At 39.3% G+C, this 23,522-nt stretch overlaps 4 protein-coding genes across 6 annotated transcripts; 2 read left to right on the top strand and 2 right to left on the bottom strand.

The window, feature by feature from the left end:
* Nucleotides 1–676: 676 nt before the first annotated feature.
* LOC140797009 (uncharacterized) lies at nt 677–6,654 on the top strand. 2 transcript variants are annotated; one of them, XM_073150256.1, is made up of 3 exons: nt 1,074–1,282; nt 1,387–2,638; nt 6,518–6,654. In XM_073150256.1, the coding sequence occupies exons 1-2, from the start codon at nt 1,205–1,207 to the stop codon at nt 2,569–2,571; spliced, it is 1,263 nt and encodes a 420-aa protein (XP_073006357.1). In that variant the 5' UTR covers nt 1,074–1,204; the 3' UTR covers nt 2,572–2,638; nt 6,518–6,654. The 2 variants fall into 2 exon arrangements, with proteins under 2 accessions (XP_073006356.1, XP_073006357.1); XM_073150255.1 differs by having other exon boundaries at nt 677–2,638.
* A 2,633-nt stretch (nt 6,655–9,287) lies between these two features.
* LOC140796380 (probable WRKY transcription factor 57) lies at nt 9,288–12,893 on the bottom strand. Its single transcript, XM_073149387.1, has 4 exons — nt 12,425–12,893; nt 11,054–11,197; nt 10,276–10,674; nt 9,288–9,673 (listed from the first exon to the last, which is right to left on the bottom strand). The coding sequence occupies exons 1-3, from the start codon at nt 12,724–12,726 to the stop codon at nt 10,290–10,292; spliced, it is 831 nt and encodes a 276-aa protein (XP_073005488.1). The 5' UTR covers nt 12,727–12,893; the 3' UTR covers nt 9,288–9,673; nt 10,276–10,289.
* Nucleotides 12,894–14,936: 2,043 nt separating this feature from the next.
* LOC140796860 (probable inactive purple acid phosphatase 2) lies at nt 14,937–18,629 on the bottom strand. Its single transcript, XM_073150007.1, has 2 exons — nt 17,889–18,629; nt 14,937–16,567 (listed from the first exon to the last, which is right to left on the bottom strand). Exons 1-2 carry the CDS (start codon nt 18,579–18,581, stop codon nt 15,326–15,328), a joined length of 1,935 nt encoding a protein of 644 aa, XP_073006108.1. The 5' UTR covers nt 18,582–18,629; the 3' UTR covers nt 14,937–15,325.
* A 659-nt stretch (nt 18,630–19,288) lies between these two features.
* Nucleotides 19,289–21,336, top strand: LOC140796495 (uncharacterized). 2 transcript variants are annotated; one of them, XM_073149539.1, is made up of 5 exons: nt 19,289–19,483; nt 19,594–19,667; nt 19,768–19,847; nt 20,521–20,672; nt 21,077–21,336. In XM_073149539.1, the coding sequence occupies exons 1-5, from the start codon at nt 19,336–19,338 to the stop codon at nt 21,151–21,153; spliced, it is 531 nt and encodes a 176-aa protein (XP_073005640.1). In that variant the 5' UTR covers nt 19,289–19,335; the 3' UTR covers nt 21,154–21,336. The 2 variants fall into 2 exon arrangements, with proteins under 2 accessions (XP_073005640.1, XP_073005642.1); XM_073149541.1 differs by having other exon boundaries at nt 19,300–19,483; nt 21,083–21,336.
* Nucleotides 21,337–23,522: the final 2,186 nt, after the last annotated feature.

Raw genomic sequence — 23,522 nt, forward strand, 5'->3', positions numbered from 1 at the left:
CTTTGCTTTTCTTCTCTATTATCTCCTAGTATTATAAATCAAGATTTTTTTTTCTCTAATTTCTACATGTTAGTGGGGATTTTTATATCCCTCACAAAGGCTTGGTGAGTGACATCACCTGATGAAATTGATGAAGCCCCATGTCTTTGTGGAACTCCCTTCCCCTGTCCCCACATCCATCATCCATAGATGATCCATCAGAAGGATCCTTCAATCGGACGGCCTAGATTATCCTATAATTATCTAAATTTGACCCCACATCTGACCTTTAAACAACCAGCTAAGATTAAAATTTTCACTTAACAACAAGGAAGGAAAAAAGAAAAGAAAAGAAGAAGTTTAGATTAGAGTCCAGTTCCGTTACCGGCGACTCCTATACGAAGCACCAAACACCGAATTCGACCAACTTAAATCCCGACACGTGCACTAGATACAAATCCAAGAAGCTTTAGCGAGTCATCCTTGTGAACAGAACAAAACAAAGGAAGGTAGTTTTGGGGGAGTCGTCGCACCACCTAGAGATCTCCAGTAATTCTACGTGGAGGTATAATTGACGTCTGATCAGATAGCGTAGGATCCTCAGTTGAGTACACGTGCTGTTTATTCATCTCTCGTTCTCTCCTTTTTTATTTTATTTTTACTTTGCTTCCATGCATGGGTTTCTCCTCCAATCCATTGCCCAAAAGTGACCCTAATAAAACAACACAAGAGAGAAAAGAACCATCTCTCTCTCTCTCTCTCTCTCTCTCTCTCTCTCTCTAGAGGCTAAAAGAGAAGCTGACCCATTTCATTCAAGAAGAGTAGATTTCCAACACTCCCCAAGAGAGAGCAGAGTGGAGGGCAACAGAGAGCAGGGTTGGAATCCAGTGGTCCGGATCTTGTTCTTCCCAAAGAATCCAATAAAATCCCATCTGGGTATCTCTCAGATGGTTTCAAAGAGCGATAATTCAAAATTTCTGAGGAAATCTTTGATAGCCATTTGAGTTCTTTCGTTGGTTCTCTATTCCTGTTCTCCAATTTCAGCACCGTCCCCTGTTTCAGATGGAAGGAGAGAGGATTCAGAAACACAGATGCAAGTACTGCAGGAAGAGCTTCCCTTCAGGAAGGTCGTTGGGTGGGCACATGAGGTCTCACATCCACAAGGCGAGCTCTTCTTTGGACGCCGACGAGATGCCGCAGAGTAGCCGGAGCTTGGTTGGGTCAAATGGTGGTTATGGGCTCAGGGAGAACCCCAAGAAGACATGGAGGCTGTCGGATTCCGGTGCGGAGTCTTCTCTGCGAGGTGAGATGCAGTGCGGGGAGTGCGGTAAGGAGTTATTTTCTTGGAAAGCTCTTTTTGCGCATATGAGTTGCCATTCTGAGAGGCCTAGCCATTGTTCAATGGAGGAAGGGGAGCAAGAACAGCAGCAAGAAGAGCATGAGTGTTCTTTGAGCATTGGTGGTCACAAGATGAGTTTTTGGAGCCATTCAGATGATGAAGTGGTCACAGTAAAGGTGCCGAGGAAGAGAAAGAGATCGAGGAGGGCGGCGCCGATCCCTGCATCCTCTTTTCCGGCGACCGAGATCGACAAAGAGGCGGAGGAGGGAGCCATTAGCCTTCTGATGCTGTCAAGAGATGTAGATCACTGGGATGGATTTTATTCTGTTCAGGAATCCTCTGATAAGAATTCTGTGGTTTTGGAGGATAGGAGGGTCGGTGAAAGGGATGGCGATTTGGTTTCTGATGCAAGTGAAATGGCGAAGGCAAAGAGGCTCGAATTGGAGAGGAAGGGATCTCAATTGGGTGTTTCGGGAAGTGGGTATCGGAGAGATGCGTTCAAGAAGGTGGAATCTGATGCTTCTGATGATGGCCTAGTTGGAGGTGATGAGTTCAAGAAGCCAAACTCCCTTGAGGACTGTGAGAAAGATCTGAATTGTGATGTTACTGGATTCGGGGTCAGAAAGAGATCAAGTGGAATCGAATTCGAAGTTGGGAAGCATTCTCCAAGTAAAAGGAAAAGATCCAAGACTCTGGATGCTAAATTGGGAAAAGATTATGTCAATGGCCATTGTCTTGATGCTTCTGATGGTGCTTTTGATAAGGTCAGGGAGGAAAGAAGCAAATTCAAGTGCGCAACCTGCAACAAGACCTTCCACTCCTACCAAGCTCTCGGTGGCCACCGAGCAAGCCACAAGAGGTTCAAGAGCTGCCTTGCTTCGGCCACGACCGACGGTAGCGGGAACAGCATGGATACTGACGCTTCCATTGACCAGAATGCAATAAAAGGAAGCTATGGATCACTGAAGAAGGTCAAAGGCCATGAGTGCCTCACTTGTGGCAAGATGTTCTCATCACGCCAGGCTTTGGGAGGCCACACGAAGTCTCACATTGCTTCAAGTTCCAATGGAGAAGCCACTGTGATTCAGCATCAGTTGGTCGAGATGCCACCCGACTTGTTGGATCTCAATTTTCCAGCTGCCACAGTTGCAGATTCTGTTAGTACTAATGGGAATTCTGAACTGAAATCATGGTGCGCCACGACCGCGAGCAACCTTCAGCATGAGACACTAGTTGGTGTGATCTCAAATTGATGAGGGTGGAGGATTGTACAGTGAATAAGTTCCTGTTACATTCATTCTTTTGATTTCACCAACTGAGGTAAGAATTTTCTGTATGAGCTGAATGAGTTATTGATGAAGCTCAGTGCTAAAAAACAGTTTAGCTTACTGATATTGATTTGGTCTTGTTATCTTCTCACGTTTTTCTTCTTCTTCTTCTTCTTCTTCTGAGAAATACTGATTGGATTTAGTTAGGAAGCCTTTTCTTCTCTCTTTTGCATTCTGATACAGTGTCCAGAGAAATGTTAAAAGAACAATCAGGTGCTTCTCCAGCTCTTTTAGTTTGCTTGTCAGTGAGAATTTTTATTTGTCTCACAATGTTGTTTTTTTAACAATGCCTCTTCTCTTTCTATGAAGATGTCAAATGTAATTGAGATGGTGAAACTTTGTAGTCCTAACTCAACCCAGTTGCCATTATCCTGAGTTCATCTTAAAGAGAAGTGTGAAGTTCAGAAGTCAGCTCCAGTTAGGAAGAAAGGCTTGGCTTTTCTCTGACCTTGTGCTAAAATTGTGAATTATGGGGATTTTTCTATGAAGTAGAGCAGATTGAAAGCATCCCAACCGAGCAATTAAGGGAACAAAACAATAGCTGACCTGGGATTAGAAGATTCATATCTGGGCCAGAAATGATTTGGGTGTTCAGATCTTACAACCTCTGTCTACCATTTTAATAGTAGTAAGAGGACATGTGATCTCTAAGTTGGTTGTCGTTCACTTGGCCACGGAAACACATGACAACCCCCACCTCCCTTACTTATATCTTGGTGTCCTTATTCTTTCCATGCTTAGCCAAGTAGTAGAATACATCACTGCATACACACACACACACACACACACTTATATATATCTTTATTGCGATGGTTTAAATGCTCCTCATGCACATCTCTTCCCCCTCCTGTATCCAGCCCATCACACTTGTGAGTCCATGTCCTTTTCTTCCTTCTTTTTCTTGAACTTAGCATTGGGAAGCATGACCCTTAATTAGAGGACTTCCCCACTCCCCCCCTCACATTCACAACCTGTCAGAATCCATATCTTATCTTAATACACAGATATGACATGGTAAGTAACATTTACAAAGTTGTCACTTATTTGGCAAAACGAGCTTGCAAAATATTACTCAAATTTGTAGCTAAGTTGACTAAGATTTGAGTTTAATTGCTGGTTAAAGCAACAAATCTACTTGGATCTTTGCTGGATCCAATCCAGAGTAGGTTATAGTTCATACATTAGCTTGATCTTAATTAATAGAGAGCTCAATGCTAGGTATGTAATGGAGGTCACGAGAGTCGATTAATATTGACCTTAATTGGCCTAGGTGGTCCATGGTGACTGATAGGATCTGTAGAGAGACTGAACTCAATCTTTTCAGAGAAGCTCAACATTCATCAATAATATTTTACAAGAAGGAAAAAACAAACAGTCTCACTGGTCTCCAAACCTACCTTTGCTAGGGTTTAGCTATAGATCTTTTCCACTCTTCTAGATGATCTCTCTTGCCACCAGTAATCTCCTCCCCTTCCTTTCCCTAGTTTGAGTTACTGACAGGAGCCCAACCCCTTCTTGCCCCTCGCTTCTTTCATGCCTCCTGTTTCACCTTCTTCCTCATCTCTTCCTCTATTCGTTGACACTGACATCATTGCCCTCGTCACTCTTCCACTATGATGGTCTCTTATTATTCTCCACTCTTATTTCTTATCTAGTACACTAATTCCTCCTCTGACTCCCTTATCCTTATTATCTTTGACCCCTCATCCCTTCCCTCCCTTGTCGCCTCGATGGATTTTAGCCCCTCCCATCCAATGCCACCTTTCGTCGTGCTTTTGAACACTTGTTGCAACCTTGCTTCTTCTGCAACTCTGTCAGCTATGATCTCATATCGTCAAGCTCAAATTCCTTTTATGTCTAAGCACTTGGATTTTCTTCATACAGTTGCTAGTGAAGGTCCTCCTATGAAATTAATCGCCTGGGGCTATGGCTTCACCTTCATCCACTAGTCCCTCATTGTGGTCGTGATTTCTCAATTGTTTTCGCCGTCATATCTTTTTTATTTTTCTTTTCTGTTATCTTTAATAATATTTCTATTGTGTTAGTTAGAAATTCTTCTTAGCATTCGAGTTTCAAAGAGTTATATTTTTTTATCTGCGGAAGCACAACAAAGCTACAAATTAAGTAAAGAAATTTTTTTTTTTTGTGTGTGTGTTTTTATAATTGTGTTATTTTATGATTGTAATTAAATATGAGAGTTATATTAAAAGATCATTATTGCCATATTATCAATTGTCTTCAACAAATAAAAATTTGTGCCCACGAGCTTTCCTTAACAAAATATATTTTACGAAACAAAAATCTGTTAATTTTTAAGTCCAAAAAGAAAAGGGGGGGAAAGAAGAATATTAGTATGGTTACCGAATTTGTTGACGTCATCTTCTTCTTCGATAAACTTTTAATCGCCAATTATTAGTAATTTTCTCTCTCCCCTTCGCCGTCCGCCGAGATGGAATACAGCGCGCATCACCAGGTCTACACTGCGCCGGCGGCGCACCAGACCTCCTCCTTCTCCTATTTCTCGAACCCTAACCCTAACCCTACTACTAACCCCAGTCCCATTCCCGTCTATGCCAACCCGGTACCCCCCGATGCCGCCGCCTACTCATATCCTCCGGCTCCGCCGGCGCCGGCCGGAGTTGCCGTCGCCTCGTATAACTATGGTCCGGCAGGAGGGGACTCGGTGCCGCAATATGCTGTGGTTCCCATCACCTATCAACCCGTAAGTGATCTCTCTTCTCTATGCCCTAATCTTATGTCGATTTTGGCATGTGAGTTATAATTTTTTCTATCATTTATTATAGAAATACTATGCGCGTTTTGATTTTTTTTTTCCTTTCCCCATTTTGTGCTCGGATGATTTAGATATTTGGTGTTAGTAGGCCTGCACTTGTCGAATGCTGATGAGGAATGTGGTTGGTATCTTTTTATTTATTTGTTATGTTTAGTTAAAGCATTTGTCAATTTGATTTGCTAGGATGATAGCATCGATGAACAAATCCACCCATTGATGCTATTGTACCAAATATGAACGTGGCATTGTGGCATGACTTACCAGCTTACATGCTAGCTATCACTTATCAACTAAGATTTCCTTTTTCGGTGTAATTGATGACTGGAAATGGTTTTTGGTCATTTACTATTGAGTCAAAACAGCTTAATGGAATTAATAGGTTATCTCTATACATTCTATCAAGTTCAAGTCATCTTATTGGATTTTGTCATAAGTGATCTAGCCATATTATTCATGGCCTCATTTCATTTCGTACTATATATGCAATCACAGAAAACTCTATATTGGGTTCAGCTCTCTTATAGAACTCGAGGGTATTACTTGGTGTAGTTGTAAGGTTTAGCCCTTGCATCCAAGAGATTATGTGTTGTAAGTCTTTAAAACAATCTCTTTTTAAAAAGGGTAAGGTTGTGCTCATTTTCCCTCCCAGACCCCAAGCCCAAGCTTTGTGACACAGCGACACCCCTTTATCACTTATAAATGCCTGATATACTATGTAAGTATGTATGCTTATATCACTTTAGTACATAAAGAAGTTGAAACTTTCTCTGTCTTAGTCTTAAGAGATATTATGTATGCTTATATCACTTACATATGATTTGAAGGTAAGTGTGTTGTGGAATTATTTATTGGAAACACATCTTCCCCATTTGTGTGTGTCTATTCGTGTTGCTTACTATAAAATGTTTCTTGAGAAATAGACATTCTTTCCTCTTTGTCTGCGTTGGTGGGACTGTCAGCAGAAAATGCACACACAAACACACAAGTGCGGACGTCGATCTGTATGGATGAATTTTTTTTTAAAACTATAAATGTAGAAATTGACTCTTTTTTTGTTTTCTTTTCCCTGTCCTGTAGATGATGAGTAATACTGTGCCCAAGACAAACTCCTTGGTGTTGGAAGCAAAAACACAGAAGCTTATTCAAGGAGGTGCTGCAGCTTGCTCTATAAGAGTGTGCTCCATATGCAATGTCGTTTGCAATGGTGAGAAGGTGTTTGCTTCTCATCTGACCAGTGAGAAGCATTTGATGAAGGTAGAACAGATAAATGAATATTAAACTTGACCAGATATTATGTTATGTTGTTTTATGTGTCTGATCTTAAGAGATTCATGCAAAAGTTGAGGCTATATTGCAGCAGTATGCTAGCATATGCTGATTCTAGGAAATAATATGCCATTTTGATAGTCTTATTTAGCAGCCAAAAAGGTGAAACTTGTTACTAATTTTGTCTTGTTTTGCTGCTTGTTCTTTGATTGGAGTGTGCACTAAATTTTGCTGTAAGTGCTCGACTACAGCTTAGATGTGTTGAAATGCTAATTACCAACGTGATGTTAATATGTTATAAAATTTATATGTGAGTATATCATATCTTGTAAACCTTTACTTGAGATGGAGTGTGATGTATATCATTTCCTGTTACAGTTGTTATTATCCTTATTTGTAGATTAGAACAATAGGAGATCCGTGGAATGTTAAAAATTTGGATTGCCTCATTGGCTTTCCACTTTAAAGGATTAATAATTTATCATCCGTAAGGAAGACATTATGTTTTGAAAAGATAACTGAAGATGAGTATCCTGGCATTCTGGCAACTGGCAAGGGTTCCATGATATCATTGTGGGGTAATGGGTATAGACTGCAGGAGTATACTTTATGTTGGAATGCTGATGACAGCTTGTAATGAAGAAAGTTGCATCATTATGAATATATTTCTGAAAAGGGTAATTCCAGAAACTGCATTTTCAGTGATGTTGTTGCACTAATCATTCAGTTTTTGTTTTTCTTTTATCAGAGTCAAATTCTCCCATGATTATTGAATCTTCCGCTGTCAAAATCAATCTCACCATCTTTTATTTTTCAGGCTTTAGGAAGACAGCCAGCATCTAAAAGTGGTTTGAAGAAGGGCTTGTTGAGAGTACCAAATTTCATTCAATCTGTTTACTGTGAGGTCTGTAAGCTTAATTGTAACAGTCTGGATGCCCTTAACAACCACAAGTTTGGTAAGAAGCACCAGAGAAACTTGCAGAAGCTTCAAGAGTCTATGATGCCTAGCTCCTCTAATGCTGTTGTGGGCTTCGTGGCTAGTGCTATGAAGGATGCTTCAGCTGCCAATAAAGGAAAAGCTGCAATTGAGCAAATGAAGAGAAAGGCTAAATGTGCATCCGATGAAGATTTGGAGACTAAAAAGCGGAAGGTTTTGGAAGGAGGGGCTGCTGCTTCAGCAGTTAGAGTGTGCTCACTTTGCAATATTGTTTGCAACAGCCAAAAGGTCTTTGAGTTTCATATTGCTGGGCAGAAACATATTGCTATGGTAAAGAGACAACAGGAGACAAATGTTACCTAATTTGGATGCAATTGTAAATAGTTGGACTTTTGTTGCTACATTGTTGTAGGCATTTCTGCATGATTCCTCTTGTTTAAATTGTCGGGTAAACAAATTAAGATCTATGGTGTTGCTACGTGACATGCTCCAATTTGGTATAGGAGTAAAAGTCTGACTAATGCCAATATTCAGAGTTGTAAATCAAGTAGCTCTTGTTTGGAAAAATGTGCTTGCGGAGCATTTTTTACTTAGACGTTCAGTAAAGTATTCAATTGAGCATGATAAGAATGACAATCCGAGGACACACAATAAGTTAAACATTGTTATAGATTTGTCTGCAAGTCTTCTATGGCCACTCATTCTTGTCTGTGGATTTGACCATCTTTGTACTTTTATGTATCCAATTTCTATTTTAGTTTTGAATTACTATTTATGTGGCTCTTGTTAAGTAAGTATGTGCATTGAGTTTTGACCAAGAGATTGTAGAGAATCCTTCTAGTGTGTTTCCATTGCTAGGCATTTTTTGAGACAGATTTATCCAGTAACTTGGAGGAAATGTGGCCGATTGTTACAAACTGGTAGAAGACTCGGTGGTTGATATCTCCCTTTTAATGGAATATTTAATCAGAGTGGTTGGGTTGCAAAGTTACTCAACATTAATTGAAGTTTGAGTCTTTTTATGTTATGGGATTCGTGCACAGCATTAAATCTTCTACCCGATGATAAAGTTGTGAAATCTTTAGAGTTCAACTTTTTTTTTTTTTTTTTTCCTAACATGATGTACTAGAGGTATGTTATGTAACATACAAATAATGCCCAGATGTCTTTTGCTGTTTCTCGTGAACCATCTTTCCCTGAACATCCTCTTATACTCTTGTATCATCTAACTCTCATTTGATGTTTTATTTAATCTGCATCTCTCTTAGAGATCCATTTTGTTCTTCCCCAAAGGTGATAATTTGGAGGAATTCTCCAAAGTTTGATTGGGTCGCTAAAAGAAAGAGCAGCATGCCTGCATCCGTGGGCCACGTCTCGCTTTAGGAAAGGAATCCCGAGGCAGTATTCAATCAATACTATCATCACTCCACGCGAATCGACTATTGAGTTTTTCAAGGCATGCAGAACTTCATCCCCCAAAAAGAAACAAAAATAAAAAAGGCATGCAGAAGCTTTGATTTGGGTGTAGAATTCTATGCCGCCTTATCCAAAAACAAAATTAAAAATAAAAGATCTCATGGGAACGAAAGAATTCTTCGGAATAAAATGACAATGATCAGTTTTACTCCACTTGAAAGAGTGTGGTTATGAGACTAATACTCTTTATGCATAAAATATCTTAGTCAATCATTTATATATACATATGTATTAAAAAAACTTAAGAATATACTACTCCATACAAACAGATTAGTACAAAAATAAGCAGACTACATAAAGATCATTATCCAAGATGAATAAAGAGAAGAAGATAGAAAGAAAAAAAAAGAAGGGAAACTGCACGCCGGCGACTATGTGGCATCAAAAACTGCCAACCTTGGGAGTCCAAACGCGCGAGTAAATAAAATTCCTACTCAAAATTAATATTAGTCTTGTGGATCTACATGCAGGTTCTGTGTACGTATAGACAGCACCAGACCTAAATAATCAAAACTTCTTCCACAGGCCCGATTTATCTAATACTCCAAAACAACCTGCAAGATTTTGCAACAATCATATAGGGTAATAATAGAGTAGTTGTTCATTTAATTTTCATGAAAAGTATACAGGGAAAAGGAAAAAAAAAAAAAGGAATGGTGCAAGGACCTGCATGCAGATATGAAACTCCACAGTACTGGAAATTAAAAGACGGAAAATAAGGAAAGAAAAAGGAAGGTGAATATTAACTTCCTCTTAAAGATAGATGTCAGCAACCACCAAAACAATGACTTTTATTATCAGTGCATCAAGAGAGAAAGACACACTATCATTCAAAACTGCATTATAGCCATAAATGTTATTATCGTGCACCCTTCTTGATTCTCCACCCCTCCCAATGTATGAATGTTTTCAAGTTTCAACAGCGGAAAGTACCTTTTTGGTCTACAATGTTAGGTACTTCCTAAAACAAATCCTGTGCGGCATCTTTTAGTTTCTGTACCTATGATGAGTTGCACCAAATATGCTCCAAAAATTAATTATGCATGCACTTTAATCAGTTTATTTTAGCGATATATATCATGGATGCATAAAACAGTAAATTTTATAAGGGAAAATTAAGAAGACTAAGAATATAGAGTTGTGGATAAAGTAGTACCTTAATTATTATGCTCATCCTTTTCTTACTCCAGGAGGTACCATATCACCCAACAACCCCTCGTCCACAAAAACAGATGATGAACTGCTTCCTGGCATGAAGAGCTGGCGATCTCCATGCGACGGTCGCAGTACATGTCCAGCGGCGGCATCCCCCTGAGGAGGGTTATGGAGGAACGACTGCATTAATGATGGATGAGGCAACTGCGGCACCGTCGACATTGCTAGATGCTCTGCGAAGGTAGCTGCATTGTGAACATGAGCGCTGCTGCGTGGGAAGGACACGGTGTGGTGGCAGTGTTGGCCTTCGTAGGTCGTGATCACAATCGATGGATCCTCCGATGAGCGCTCCACTCGCTTCTTCACCATGCATTTGCTGTTTGTGCACCGGTAGTAGCTTCTGCAAATTATATATATATATATATATATATATATATATATATATATATATATATATATATATATATATATATATATCATGTCGAAAATTATTGGCATAATTATGTCGCATGGTAAGAAATAAAGTTCTAGCTGATATTTAAGAACATAAAGTAGTGGTCTAATATGTACACTAGCGCTGTAACCAACAAATAGACTTCAATTAATTAGGTCAGCTTTTGTCTAGTGAGGCAGGGACACATCATAACTTTGATACTTGAAGAGAACATTACAAGTTGTAATTTACCCTAAGAGAATTCTTATACGAGAATATATTAACAGTGAAATTGAAGTAATAATCAGGATAAAGATAATAATAATAATAATAATGAACTAGATACCTAGGGAAGGGGCTATTTTTCACAGCTTTCTGCCCATATTTTCTCCATCTATAACCATCTTCGAGATGATCGATGTCGCTCTTGGTCATGAACGCAAATCTCGGTTGACGGGCACGCTTCTGTCCCTTCTTAACCGCTTTATTCCTACGGCAAAAGTGGTAGAATGTATCAAGCTTGATGATATATATTTGCAATTGAACAAATACTTTCCGCATCTTGCTAGTTTTGTAGGTCAATATCAGCAGCAGAAAGGAATATGTTATGTTTCACTAAGAAACAAACACAGAATATAGTAAAACATAATAGCAACTGCAAAGAGGACTAACTACATAATGTAGGAGTAATATGAGAAATAGGTTTAAGAGAGCATATAGTGCAATTAATGCGAACCAAATAATGTCTCCTTAATTTAGCAATAAAAGCTAGAAGCTATTCCTGACGACCACCAAGCTTTTAGAAGGTAAAGCAGCTAAGTGAAACAAATTGCAACTAATTACAAATTAGTAAAACAAATTTCAAATAAGTGCTAATAAAGCGTGTAACTGGAGTTCATAAATCTTGAGCAGATATTCTGGTGTCACAATAAAATCAGGATTGGAAACATTAAAAATGAAAGGATTGAATTCCTTATTGCTAACTTAGTGTTTCATATTACCCACAAATGATGGAATGAACTTTTAAGTAAATTTAGAAGTCAATCTAATTAAAAGGAAAAAAAAAAACAACTAACCCTTTATCTCTAGATTGCAAAGATGAAATGAAGTACATAAAATTAAGAGATACTCATTTCAACATTGAAGCAAAAAAATTCAGCCGAGATAATTTAAATACTGTTAACATCATAAACGCACCAAATATCGCTCATCACAACATGAGAAAAGAAATTTATTCCTCCGATAACTTCTTATATCATATAAGAATCAATCCAAAACTTTGTACGGTGCATGAATCCGTGCACTTATGAAATTTCATACCGAAGGATTTTATTCGTCCTTTCATAATACTTTCTATAAAAAATTCCACTGTAACAACTACGTAAGGATTGAGTCCACTTCTAATTAATTAAGCAATAGAATCTATAAGTCATGCATCGGAGTAGGAAATTAATAATGAAAAATAAAATATAGCCAAGAAGCAAAAACCGCGTATGCATTGAAAGATAAAACGCGGAATTCCCGCCGCGACGAAGACTACGTTCACATCCGAACCGCATATAGACTATTACGAGATTGCCCCTGCGTATTATTACGAATTTGCCACTGGCGGAGCTCGGAGGAGTTGTAGCTTCTTTCCCAATCCGAGCCATTCGGCCCCCCAAAAAAAACTATCATATTTTTACGAATTTGCCACCGATTGGGAGCTACTACTCACTCTATCTCGGCCGGCTTCGCTTCCGCCTCCGGCGGAGGTTCCTCGCTCGAGCTCGACGACGCAGGTTCGCCGGATCTCGCCGACATCGCCGGCGCTTCGGATCCGATCTCCCGAGGAGGAGGCATCGACGCCGATCTCGACGACTCCGGCAGATCCAACGGCGGGAACAAGCCGGAATCCAAAGGTATGCTCCATCCGAACTCGCTTAGTATGCTGGATTCCCGATCGCCACCGCCGATGAGCTCATCAAACGCCGAGATCTCGGAAGCATAGTGGCTCTTCCATGTCGTCTTATCCTCCATCTACCCAAAAATAGAATAAGGTCGGATAAGTAAGTGGATAGGTAGCATAAGGTATGATGAGCTCTATTCTCTTCTCTCCTCTTCTCTTCTCTTTTTCTTTAGCTAGCTCTCTCTTACTACAAACAACAGCGGTGTTCTTTTCTTCTTCCTTTTTTATTAATCTTTTTTTTTTTTAAAAAAAATTTCTCTCGCTTTTAATTTTAATATTTCTCGGTGTTTGGAGTAGACGCGTCGAGGCTTTTGGAACTTTCCTTCCTCTCGCTTTCTCGACTACAATTCTAAATTACGAAAAGAGAAAAAGGACGCATTTTTTAATTATTTCTTCGGGAAATAAAAATTGCATGTAGCACCCTGAATTATAGTCAATTTGCAAAAAAAAAAGCCTGCTGCCCAGTTACCCGAGTCATTCTAATTTCAAAATTATAGAACTACAGGGTTTAAACCGCGAAATCTCATAATCTGATAATAAGTGAGGGAGCCAACTCGGGCGTCAAACCATTTGCGACAGTACGGATACGATCTCGACGCATTTCCCCTAAGCTTAATTAATTAGAGGTGAGGGGATTAGATATCACTGGTGGGGCGGTGTAGTACGGCGATGTTAATGTAGGGATTAATTTAACTAACTAGTCGAGTAATTAAGTGTCAATGGTAAGATTTGGGAGTGCGATTTGGTCATTAGGGGGGGGTGTGTATGGGGCCCAGCACGAATCTTTTGAAACCTAACTTGGCCCGTAAGGAAGCCTGTCGTTATCAGCGGAATTTATTGGTGGAGTCGACGGCACAAAGGGTGATCCGGTGTGCGAGGCAGCACACGGGATCCTCCAATTGATTGGAAGATTAATTGATGAGAGGGGGATTTGATTGACTGGTACCATTAAATGGAGCCATCTGTCGTTTGATCTTTCTTCCTACAATTGGCAATGACGTAAGAGAGAGATTAAATGAGGGCGATTAAAAAAATTAAAATAAAAGAAGAGGTGGAAATTATTAAAAGTAAATAACACAGTTGGGTAAGAATTTTTAAGTTGGAGATTAGTGTGAACGTAGAGTGACACAAGTCAACAGCTCATGAGTTTGGAAGCTACAAAGCTTTCATGCTTTCCAAGTCAGTTAACCACTTTTTAGCTTAATAGCGTGGGGAGTCTAGTTAAAGTATTAAACTGGACCACCCAATTTGGTCATGGACACTGCACTTTTTTGTTTTTTTTTTAAAAACTTTGATGAGGGGGAATTAATAATTTCATCAAACCCTATCAAAGAATTCATCAAATTGATGAATTGGAAAGGATTGGAAGGTTGTGGGCATTGAATTAGTTGGATGTGATTAGAGTTGACCAGTCACTTGATTCAGGGCTAGTGTTACTGTTTGTTTTCATGGCCTAAAGACTCCAAAAATAAATAAGGGTTTGATTCTCCTACTGTTGGCGATCAACAACATTGGTTCCCGTGATTTCCTCCTTCCCTTGCGGGGTGGGCCTCATTTTCTTGTTAGGCCTAGGCATGACATGACTGCTACTCGTCGCCAAGTAGCTTCGTACTCGTATTATTGTGATAGTCGTGACGATGATAGGTAATAATGTAACTATCATATGAGAGAAAGAGCTACAAGTACTTGGTTTTAAGTTATGGATGCTAGTCATCTACGTGGGTCTCATGAGTAGGCCTTCTTGCTTGGCTTGTTCTTGTTAAGAAGCAAGCGATGCTGCACCACCACCATTCAGTCTTTTGCCACAAGGAGAGTTCTTTTCAGCTCAAGTCTCTTTATGCAGTGCTGTTATTGCTACTGCGTGATGGTGGCCTTTGTTGATGAGGAAACTGCCGTAAATAATACTAGTAATCAAGCAGCACTGTAGCAATCATAACTCAATAGCACTCTTGCTCCTAGCAAATACTTTCAGATCTTACATTGTTCATAAATGTTTTGAAGGTTCTCAATCATTCCATAGACTGCATTTTTTGGTTTGATCAAAATCAAGGAATCTCTACAATAAGAGTATATACATATAGCGAAAGAGTATACACACAATACGTCCAAAAAGATTTAAACCAGATCATTTAATTCTAATTTTTTTTAAAAAAAATTGTCACTATCTGAATGATTAATATGGGCAGCTAGTCTGCCAATTTATTTCTGCAAAAGGAAGATAGGAAGGTCAATGGATGCAGCTTGCTGTTCAAAATGCAGATTACCAATGACTCTTTAAGACTTTTAAACAGAGTGCAATTAGCGCGATTGCACCAAAAACATCATAATGATTTATGTCCATGTTAAAGCACAATATTTTACATCTCACTGAAAAAGACTATATTGTAATCCCAGCTGAAGAAAAATGGACTGCAAAAGAAATTTACATGGATTATACAATAAATCACATATGGCGAGAGTCTTCATAATGTTTTGACAGATGAAAGGGAAGAACCAAGAAGGCCTTCCAAGAGATGAATGTTGGACCTACGCAAGCGTAAGGTCTGATCCACAAATCTCATGCCTGATCGAATCATCAGAATGGTTATAATTTGATGCTATTTGGACCAGGACAGATTAGAATTGAACCCTTTGAACTTGTCTGGATGTGCTGCTGCTAATGCATAGTGTTTATATTTCTTCATTCTTCACAGGAGCCCATGTAGGACGCTGTGCAGGTTCTCTTCTACAACGTGTTATGAAACCAAGGGCGTAGCCAAGTAAGGCTGTAAACACCAGAATGCTTGCACCTTTCACATACCATGAGATTGTAGGCTCAACAGCCACCTTAACGTCACTGTCACTCAAAACTTGACCAGAGAAAATTTCAACCATGTCATGTATTTGCCCATCATGATTTCCAATATAGGTAAGTGTTAGTTTCTCCCTTGTAGCAACAAGTTTTGTGTAACCAAATTCACTCCCTCGGTACATAGACCTTTCAGGTTGAGGGTAGATAGGCATGTCTCGGTGGTCAGGCCTTGGCTCCCAGGTTGCCTGCCAATCTTGGCCTGCCATTCCAATCACCACATGTACAGGGGCACCTCCAGATTTGAAGCTTGAGGACACATCGACACAGCTGAAATTTTTCATAGGGCAGAACCTCTCGTACCTATGAACATGACCCCATAGTGCAAGGGTTACATTATTCTGCACAAAAAGTGGTTCCAAATACTCGAGCATTCTTTCTGTCAGTGGAGCATCCCTTTCTCCGTTGCATGTCATGTACATTGGGCGGTGGCCCTGCACAACAATGAAAGGTGTTCTGTTTCTATCAACTTGCTCGAGATCAGATTTTATGAAGTTGTACTGCTCAGTGCCAGGAAGGAAGTTGGTTTCAGTTGATATGTACAGGAAATGTACAACACCGACATCAAAGGAATAATAGAGATTCAGAGTGTTTGGAGCTCCTGTTCCTGTGGGTAGAGAAGAGTTCCCAGGCATTTTGAAGCGGAGGCTGTACGGAACTCCACATTCACCACCACCATCCTTTCCGTAGACACCATAAGACCATCCAGGTCTCCAAGGTTGTGATGGCCAGTCATACTCATGGTTTCCTATGCAAACATGGTATGGTACACTAGAAGCAATTGGTTCTATCTGACTGAAGAATTCATCCCATATCCATGCAAATCCCCTGGCATAGCTGATGTCCCCAATATGGGAAACAAATGCAGGCTTATCCCCAAGGGCTTCAATGTCACGGAGGATCCACTTCACAGTTGACTTGCTCTCCTCTTGTGTGCGGTAGAAGGTTGAATATGGAACATAGGTACCCATATCACCAAACAAAAATGCGATTGTCTCATTGGAGTCACTGTCACGTGATATAAAGCTGCGGATGTCACTCCAACCTCCCGAATCACTGCCAACCTGTCAGAAAGAATAATGCAGCATGCTAAGTCTTCAAGACACAGGATAGATACACATTCAGTATAGGACAACAGCTATTTTCACCAGCATGAAGTTCACTAGGCTAAGTAACAGCATAGAGATCATCAGGCTGCCAAGCTCTCAAGAAAAGAAAGAGAAGTTATTCTATTTTGAGAACAATAGGAACAAGAGGAAAAATAAATTGACAAAAAAAAACATGCTTCCTAGGTATTAAAGTAAGTTTCCACTTGCTGGATACATGAACTTGAGCGAAAAACAGCGTGGAGTGAAGTCGATCAGAATACCATGGTATACAATCATCATTGACTAGTATTAACAGATATGCCCTTTAAAATACTTAATTGTCTATTTCTATGCATCAACTACCATGGCTCATGAATTACGCGAGGTCCGTCTATCTTGTACATAAGAGTCATCATAACACATCAAATAATAGAGTCCTAAATATTACTAGGTCTTCTGGACAATGTGAATTTCAAGCAAAAAGCAACAATGAAACAGGACCAAATTAATTGGTCCAGGAAAAATGCCCAATTCAGCAGATACTACCATAAGAATTTATTCTAAAAATGAGAAAGGCACACTAGTTTCAACTCTCTCAAAATAGCAGCTAAAGAAAGTGCAGCAAATAGGTATTATATAACAAAATAGTCAGGTGAGTTCAAATGCAATGATAGATAATAGTGAGGCACTAAATGTCAGTACAAAAGACCACTCAAGAGTAAAAAAGAGAAAAAGACAAAGATTAGCATCTTATTGTACACAGTCAAATCTTGCTCACTGGAATACCACTGATTAGATATTGTTTACCGAAAACGAACCTAAAGAAATGATTTTTTGACATAGAGACGCACGGTGCAGAAAAGCAGAAGTACAACAACGTGTATGTGTGAATGGTGAACCCCATAGAAGTTTGTTAAGAACGAACAGCCATTTTAAGCAATGTACCCACCTGGGCGTCGGTACTAGACCAGAGCGAGACTAAACAAGGATAAACTCTTCTTCTGCGAATTAAGCAAGGAAACCCAATACTAAAGAAGGGAGTACAATCCGATGACTCCGATTAGAATATCATGTAAAAGATATTTGAGTCTTCCTCCATGGATCGGACTATAATCAAACATTTTCACTACACTAAGCTGTTTATTGATACGAATGTTAAAACTTTTCAAAAAAAAATCCAGAGGAATTCATGCTTCAATGTCCTAAAAAAAGGGCAACTTTTAAAATCCTATAGGCTATAGCGAAATATCAACAAAATAAGCAATGCCAAACATCACAGATGACAAATCCACCTCACCTTGTAATAGTACCTCCTCCCCTTCTCCAAATCATTCATCACGCCATCATGGATAAACCCTGGATCCCTCCACCCAATGCTCGCATTCGCGGGAAAATCGCACATATCCTTCCTCTCATACCTCCTCACCTCCGTCCCCACCGTCCGAACCAACCCATCCTTCTCCAATCCGTACCTCACGAAGCTATCCGCCCCATCCGCCGTCACGAACAGCACCCGCATCTCGCCCTCGTGATCCGTGAACGATAGATGGATCTGATCGGGCCCCGAACCCGGTTCGAACTCGACCTCCTCCGACTCCGCGAGCTGGTGCTTGGTCCCCGGAAGCGGGTTGTGATCGTGGTCGTGGTGTCGGTAGCTGACCTCGTCGCGGGTCCACCGGAAGATCCGAAAGGCGTAGTTGGAGCGGAGGTTGACAAGGTTGAGCTCGACGGATCCGGATCCGGATTGCCAGCTCTGGGAGGAGTTGAGGAAGAGGTAGCCGATGAACTCGTCGTTGGGTGAGTTTGGGGGGGAGTAGATGCCGAGCCAGTCGAGCTCGGAGGGGGAGGTGATCCCCGACCATTGGATCCGGACCGTGCGGTTGGATTTGCTTAGGGTTTTAGGGCTAACGGAGAGGGAGACTTGGGAGGAGAGGGAGAAGGAGAAGAGGGAAGCGAAGAAGAGGAGGAGAAGGATATTTGGGGTAGCCATGGGGAAGTAAATTTCGTGATGGAGAGGGAAATTCCTTTTTCCCACTGGTGTGAAATTTGGTGGGTATAAATAGGTAGGGGTAAGAGGGGAAACGTGGTTTGATGGAGTCATTGTGGCCGCTGGATTGGAGTGTATTTGTTCTGATTTGATTGGATTGGTTGGTGTATGATAACGACATTGCTTAAGGTGTAACCAAAGAGGAGCGGAATAAAGTCATGCTGGATTCCGATTCCAACTGCAACGGCCAACGACCCATTAGTAGGGTAAAAACGTATCAGATACGGATCGATATTTTTTATTTGGATACGAATTCGAATTGGATAGCGGGTTGGACTTAAACCGACCCATTTTCACCCCTCAGTATTGGTATTGGTATTGGTATTGGACTGATATATTTCTTAAACTGTTGGTTTTGTGTACATTACGCTATCACCCACCATGTATTTCAGATTTATTATTTTTATATAGGTTTTTCTTACATATACACCCTTATAAAAATATTTTATTTACACATATGTCATTCTAACTCAAAATTCTTCTTGTCGAAGGGTATTTATGTAATAAAGCATTTAATTTATAAGGGGGTATATATATATATATATGAAACTCTGAGGGGGTATACCGGTGAAAATATACAAAAGGGCCTGCCTGTCCTAGAACATGTTGTAGGCCCAACATGAAGTAAAGCCCAAATTACTAAGTTTAAAGTCGGCTCCTTTCCAAGGGAGGGAGAGAGGAGAGTGAAGACTGGAGAATGGAGATGGGTTCAGGAGGTGAGGCGAAGCGAGGTGCGGCGGCGGAGATGGAAGGGATCGCGTCGATCGGTTTGCTGCCTTGCGGCACCATCTCCGGCCATTTCATCCGACTCCCCGATTCCGTCTGCTATGGTCTCCATGGAACCGGTACTGATACCCACTCTCCTCTTCTTCACCCACTTCCTGCTTTCCACTAATGGCGATTGAATCGATTCTTCTCTTTTTTATAAGTTTTTATTGTGCTTTTGTGAGGTAAGAATTATCTTGTGAGAGGGAATGCAGCAGAGGAGAAGATTACCGCTTGATAAAGCTCTCCATCATTGATTATTCTGTAAGACCTAGATAAGATTTTCGAGGTCTCTTCTTGTGTTTGAGTTCTTCCTTTGTTCACATTTTATTCTTATTAGATGGTATGTAATGGCATGTGACAGAGCAAGAGAGAGAAAGTTGTGGTGGTGGAGCGCAGAGGACATGATGCCGCTCGACTCCAAAATATTGATAATGCGCATGGGTAATTTTTCTCTTACGGATGGATGCATTGCGACCAATCACAAAGATCAAATGTCTAATTTTTATGGAACGTTTTCCTTTTGCCTGAAATATCTAAGATTTATCCTTTGTGATACTGTGCGTTGTGAATTTTCAGGCATAGCAAATCATTTTCTTTTATGTAGTTTGGTATGATCAATTCCCAATTACAATCATGAATTCGATAATTAGTCCCTGATAATGGTGGGTGGGTTGTATTTTTCCTAAGTTTGTTAGGTAAACTTAGATAAAAGTTAATAGTGTGGATACTTCTTGTATACTTGTCAGGCTTGGCAAATCATTTTCCTATCTTCAGTCTGTAATGAGGGGGGTTTTGTGCTTGTTAGTAATGTATCATGTATGCCTCTTGCCTGTAGAGTTTCCGTTCTTAGGTTCAGGAAATTGTATAATTTCTCTAACCAAATTGTGATATACTTGATCTGCCCTTGCTGTTCAAGGTGCAAACGTTTGCTACCTTTGTGTAGCTCACATTGATGATTCTAGCTATTTAAATAATAGGCATATTAAATAGCTATACTTAATAGTGGTTTTTGACTATTCTTTTGAAGAGATTTCTGAATCGGCTCTCATTTCTTATACAGTTTTATCTTATTACTCAAAATTCGTGTCACTAAGTTATCACTACTCAAATACAGGTGGGAAAAGGATGTCATTGGCATGATTGAAGAGAAGCATGGGAATCAACAGATTTCCATTTCTTTCGAGTGTGAAACACTGAAGGCAGAAAGTGCTGCTGAAGAGCACGTTAGGAAGTATATGCCCAACTTGTGTGGACTAGATGCTGTTGGTAAGCAGAGGAGATCACAATGTAGTGTATAATCTAGAAATTTGAATCTGTGCTATCATATTATAGTAGAGAAAATGATAGAAAAATTAATAAACATGAGCATCTAGAATTCGTTGAGGAACACTTCTTGTTTCTCTAATTTATCCAACATTAGGCAACATGTTGTACTTCATGATCACTATGTAAGCCTCTTCAAAATAGAGACGGAATCGTGCAATCTTTCCTTCTTCTCAGTTGTTTGCCAAAGGAAACTTGAACACCCTAGCTGTGCAAATGCCTCAACCCCTCTATAATAACCATTTTGCCCACGCTGATGACCAATATTAGACGAGTATACAGAATTAGAAATTTACATATGCATGCAAAAGTTTTGGTTGTCTATTACTTACTTCTCTATGTTCTAGTTGCAGTAAATATTGGCCGGATGAGTATTTCTGGCATCTGCTTTGGAGAGGAGGATGAGTTCAATGGAAGAGATTAAGTATCACGTCAACAAATAGTTTTGTTATGGCATGTACAGTCTAAGCAATTTAACTTTACTTGCACAAAGCCTCCATCTTTTATATGTGTGGAAGTCTTGGGAGGTTTTATTTAAACACTTTTAAGAGAAGTGATAACTTAAATAATGCTTCCTGTTTGTTTGATCTATTCTTTATCATGTAAATGCTTGTTAAGTAACTTTTCTTATTCTGTTTTGCTGGCTACCACGTATATTTATGATTGATTAATCCAATTATGCTTCAATCGTGTCATGGTTTTACTTTTTAATGTAATCTACTATACCTGAATCGACATCCATAGAAATATAGAATGCAATTTTAGCCATAATGAACTTTCACTCTTTCACTCTACCAAAGAAATTTTGCATATAAATCTAATAAAATTGGGAAAAATAATAATAATACTTATCATTGTCTAAAGTTGATATTAATTTATATTTTGATATATAAACTATCGTCCCATGTGTTAAACCATAGTTGTCAAAAGTTAATCCGCAGGATGTCATCTAAAAACCAAGTTAATGAGAAATTAGTGAGGATTATATTAGTGAGAAAAATACACTTATGTTAAAAAGGGCCGGGCCACGTTCCCCTCACAAGAACATTTTGCAGGCCCAACCAAAAAAAGAAAAAGAAAAACCCTTTTTAAAATAAGAACATTGATGTCATTATCTAATGATAGAAGTCAATTGTGTGGATGCTCCAATTTGGGATGCACAAAACAAAGATGATTATGAGAATCCAATGCTTAAAGAGAAATAATTCTTGCACATTTACGAAGCTTAATAACTTCATGTTTTAAATTGGACTCAATTCGAGAATAAGAGGTTAAGGTTGTTAAATGTGGATTACCTAACAGTTACAAGTTACAGGTGGATGTGATGATGGTTAAGGTTAATAAATAATGGGCCATATGCTTGATAGGTATGTTTAATGTACTCTTGTTTGTTAGCTATGGAGTCATGCGGATGCATTGCTTTCAATGTGGTTCATATTGCTTCATACTATATGTGAACCAATCTTACAATCCACAGGACAAAAAGAAGAAAAAAAAAAGCATCAGAATTTTTAAAAAAATAAAGAGCCGATAATGATAAAATGTGGAATTAATGAGTTGCTGACTCCTTATGGTTTGGTTAGGCTTACATTTGTAATTATATTTAAATTAGAATTATTATTTTTGTTATCATACTCCATCAATCTACGTATCAAATTTAGAAAAATACTAGTTAAAATTTTTTTATAAATAATGACAAATATATTATAAAAATATACATATATTTAATATATTTGTCATCTAAAATTTGATCCTTATTATTTTGACCCTTTTTACCTTGAATGCGTTGAAAAAATTTATATAATTATTTCAGTTTAAATATAATTATAATAAAGTAAACATATATAAATAAAATTATAGGAGAAGCCTACGGAAGAATTATATATTTAATAATATAGTTTCCGGGTGTCGTGAGATCTACCGGCGCTCTACTCGGATAGAATTTGTATTGGGTTCGCAGTTGACGACCTCGTTAGATGGTCGCTATCTAAAAGGCGACAGAAGATCCTAAACACTGTCCGCTTTCGGAGAAGATCGTCTGCATTAACGACTGCAGGAAATTCTGCATTCCGGACACTTGGCACGGGATCAGGTGCCGTCTACGGTCCACTTCGTCAGTTCCGATAATGGCGTGGGGTTCTGAATAGTTCCAAAGTCGAGGCGCAAGGTCATTCTCGTAATATTTCTGACATATTAGGAGCATTTTGGAGATTTCGCAGGTCACCCAGATCCACCCAAGATTCGTGGGGGGCAAATCCTCCTCGGGATGATGGGAGAGAGAGAGAGAGATAGCGGAAGAATACGCGTAGCTTGGACGTCGTACGAGGTAGCGTGAATGCCATCGGATATTGAATGTTATTACGTTTCTGCCACCAATATGAAATTAATATTTTAGGTAGTTAGTGAATGACAATGACGCGAATACCCTCCGCTGTCGACTATTGTAGTTGGTGGATTCTCCACATCCGACATTGTAGGAATCTACTACAATTCCTCTTAAAAAGAAGAATTAAACCGCAACAAATACTAAGGTAGGTAGGGTGTAAAATGAGAAAAATAAGAAGAAGAAAAAAAAGAGTCCTTTTTGACATAAGAGTTAGTGCTTATTCCTCTAATCTGATAAACTAAGTGATCAAAGTTGAATTATATATATATAATGTGACAATAAAGTAGAAGCAGCAGCATTGGCCTTTCTAAAAAGTCTTACATTCAAGGCATTCTTACTATGGATGTTTAGCTCTCCACTGAGCCTTAATAGCCTTTTCTGACATCTGGCCTTAAGAAGGTCAAGAT

Source organism: Typha latifolia, chromosome 10 (assembly GCF_019914945.1).
Source record: "Typha latifolia isolate L0001 chromosome 10, TyphaL0001v2, whole genome shotgun sequence".
Classification (NCBI taxonomy): Eukaryota; Viridiplantae; Streptophyta; class Magnoliopsida; order Poales; family Typhaceae; genus Typha; species Typha latifolia.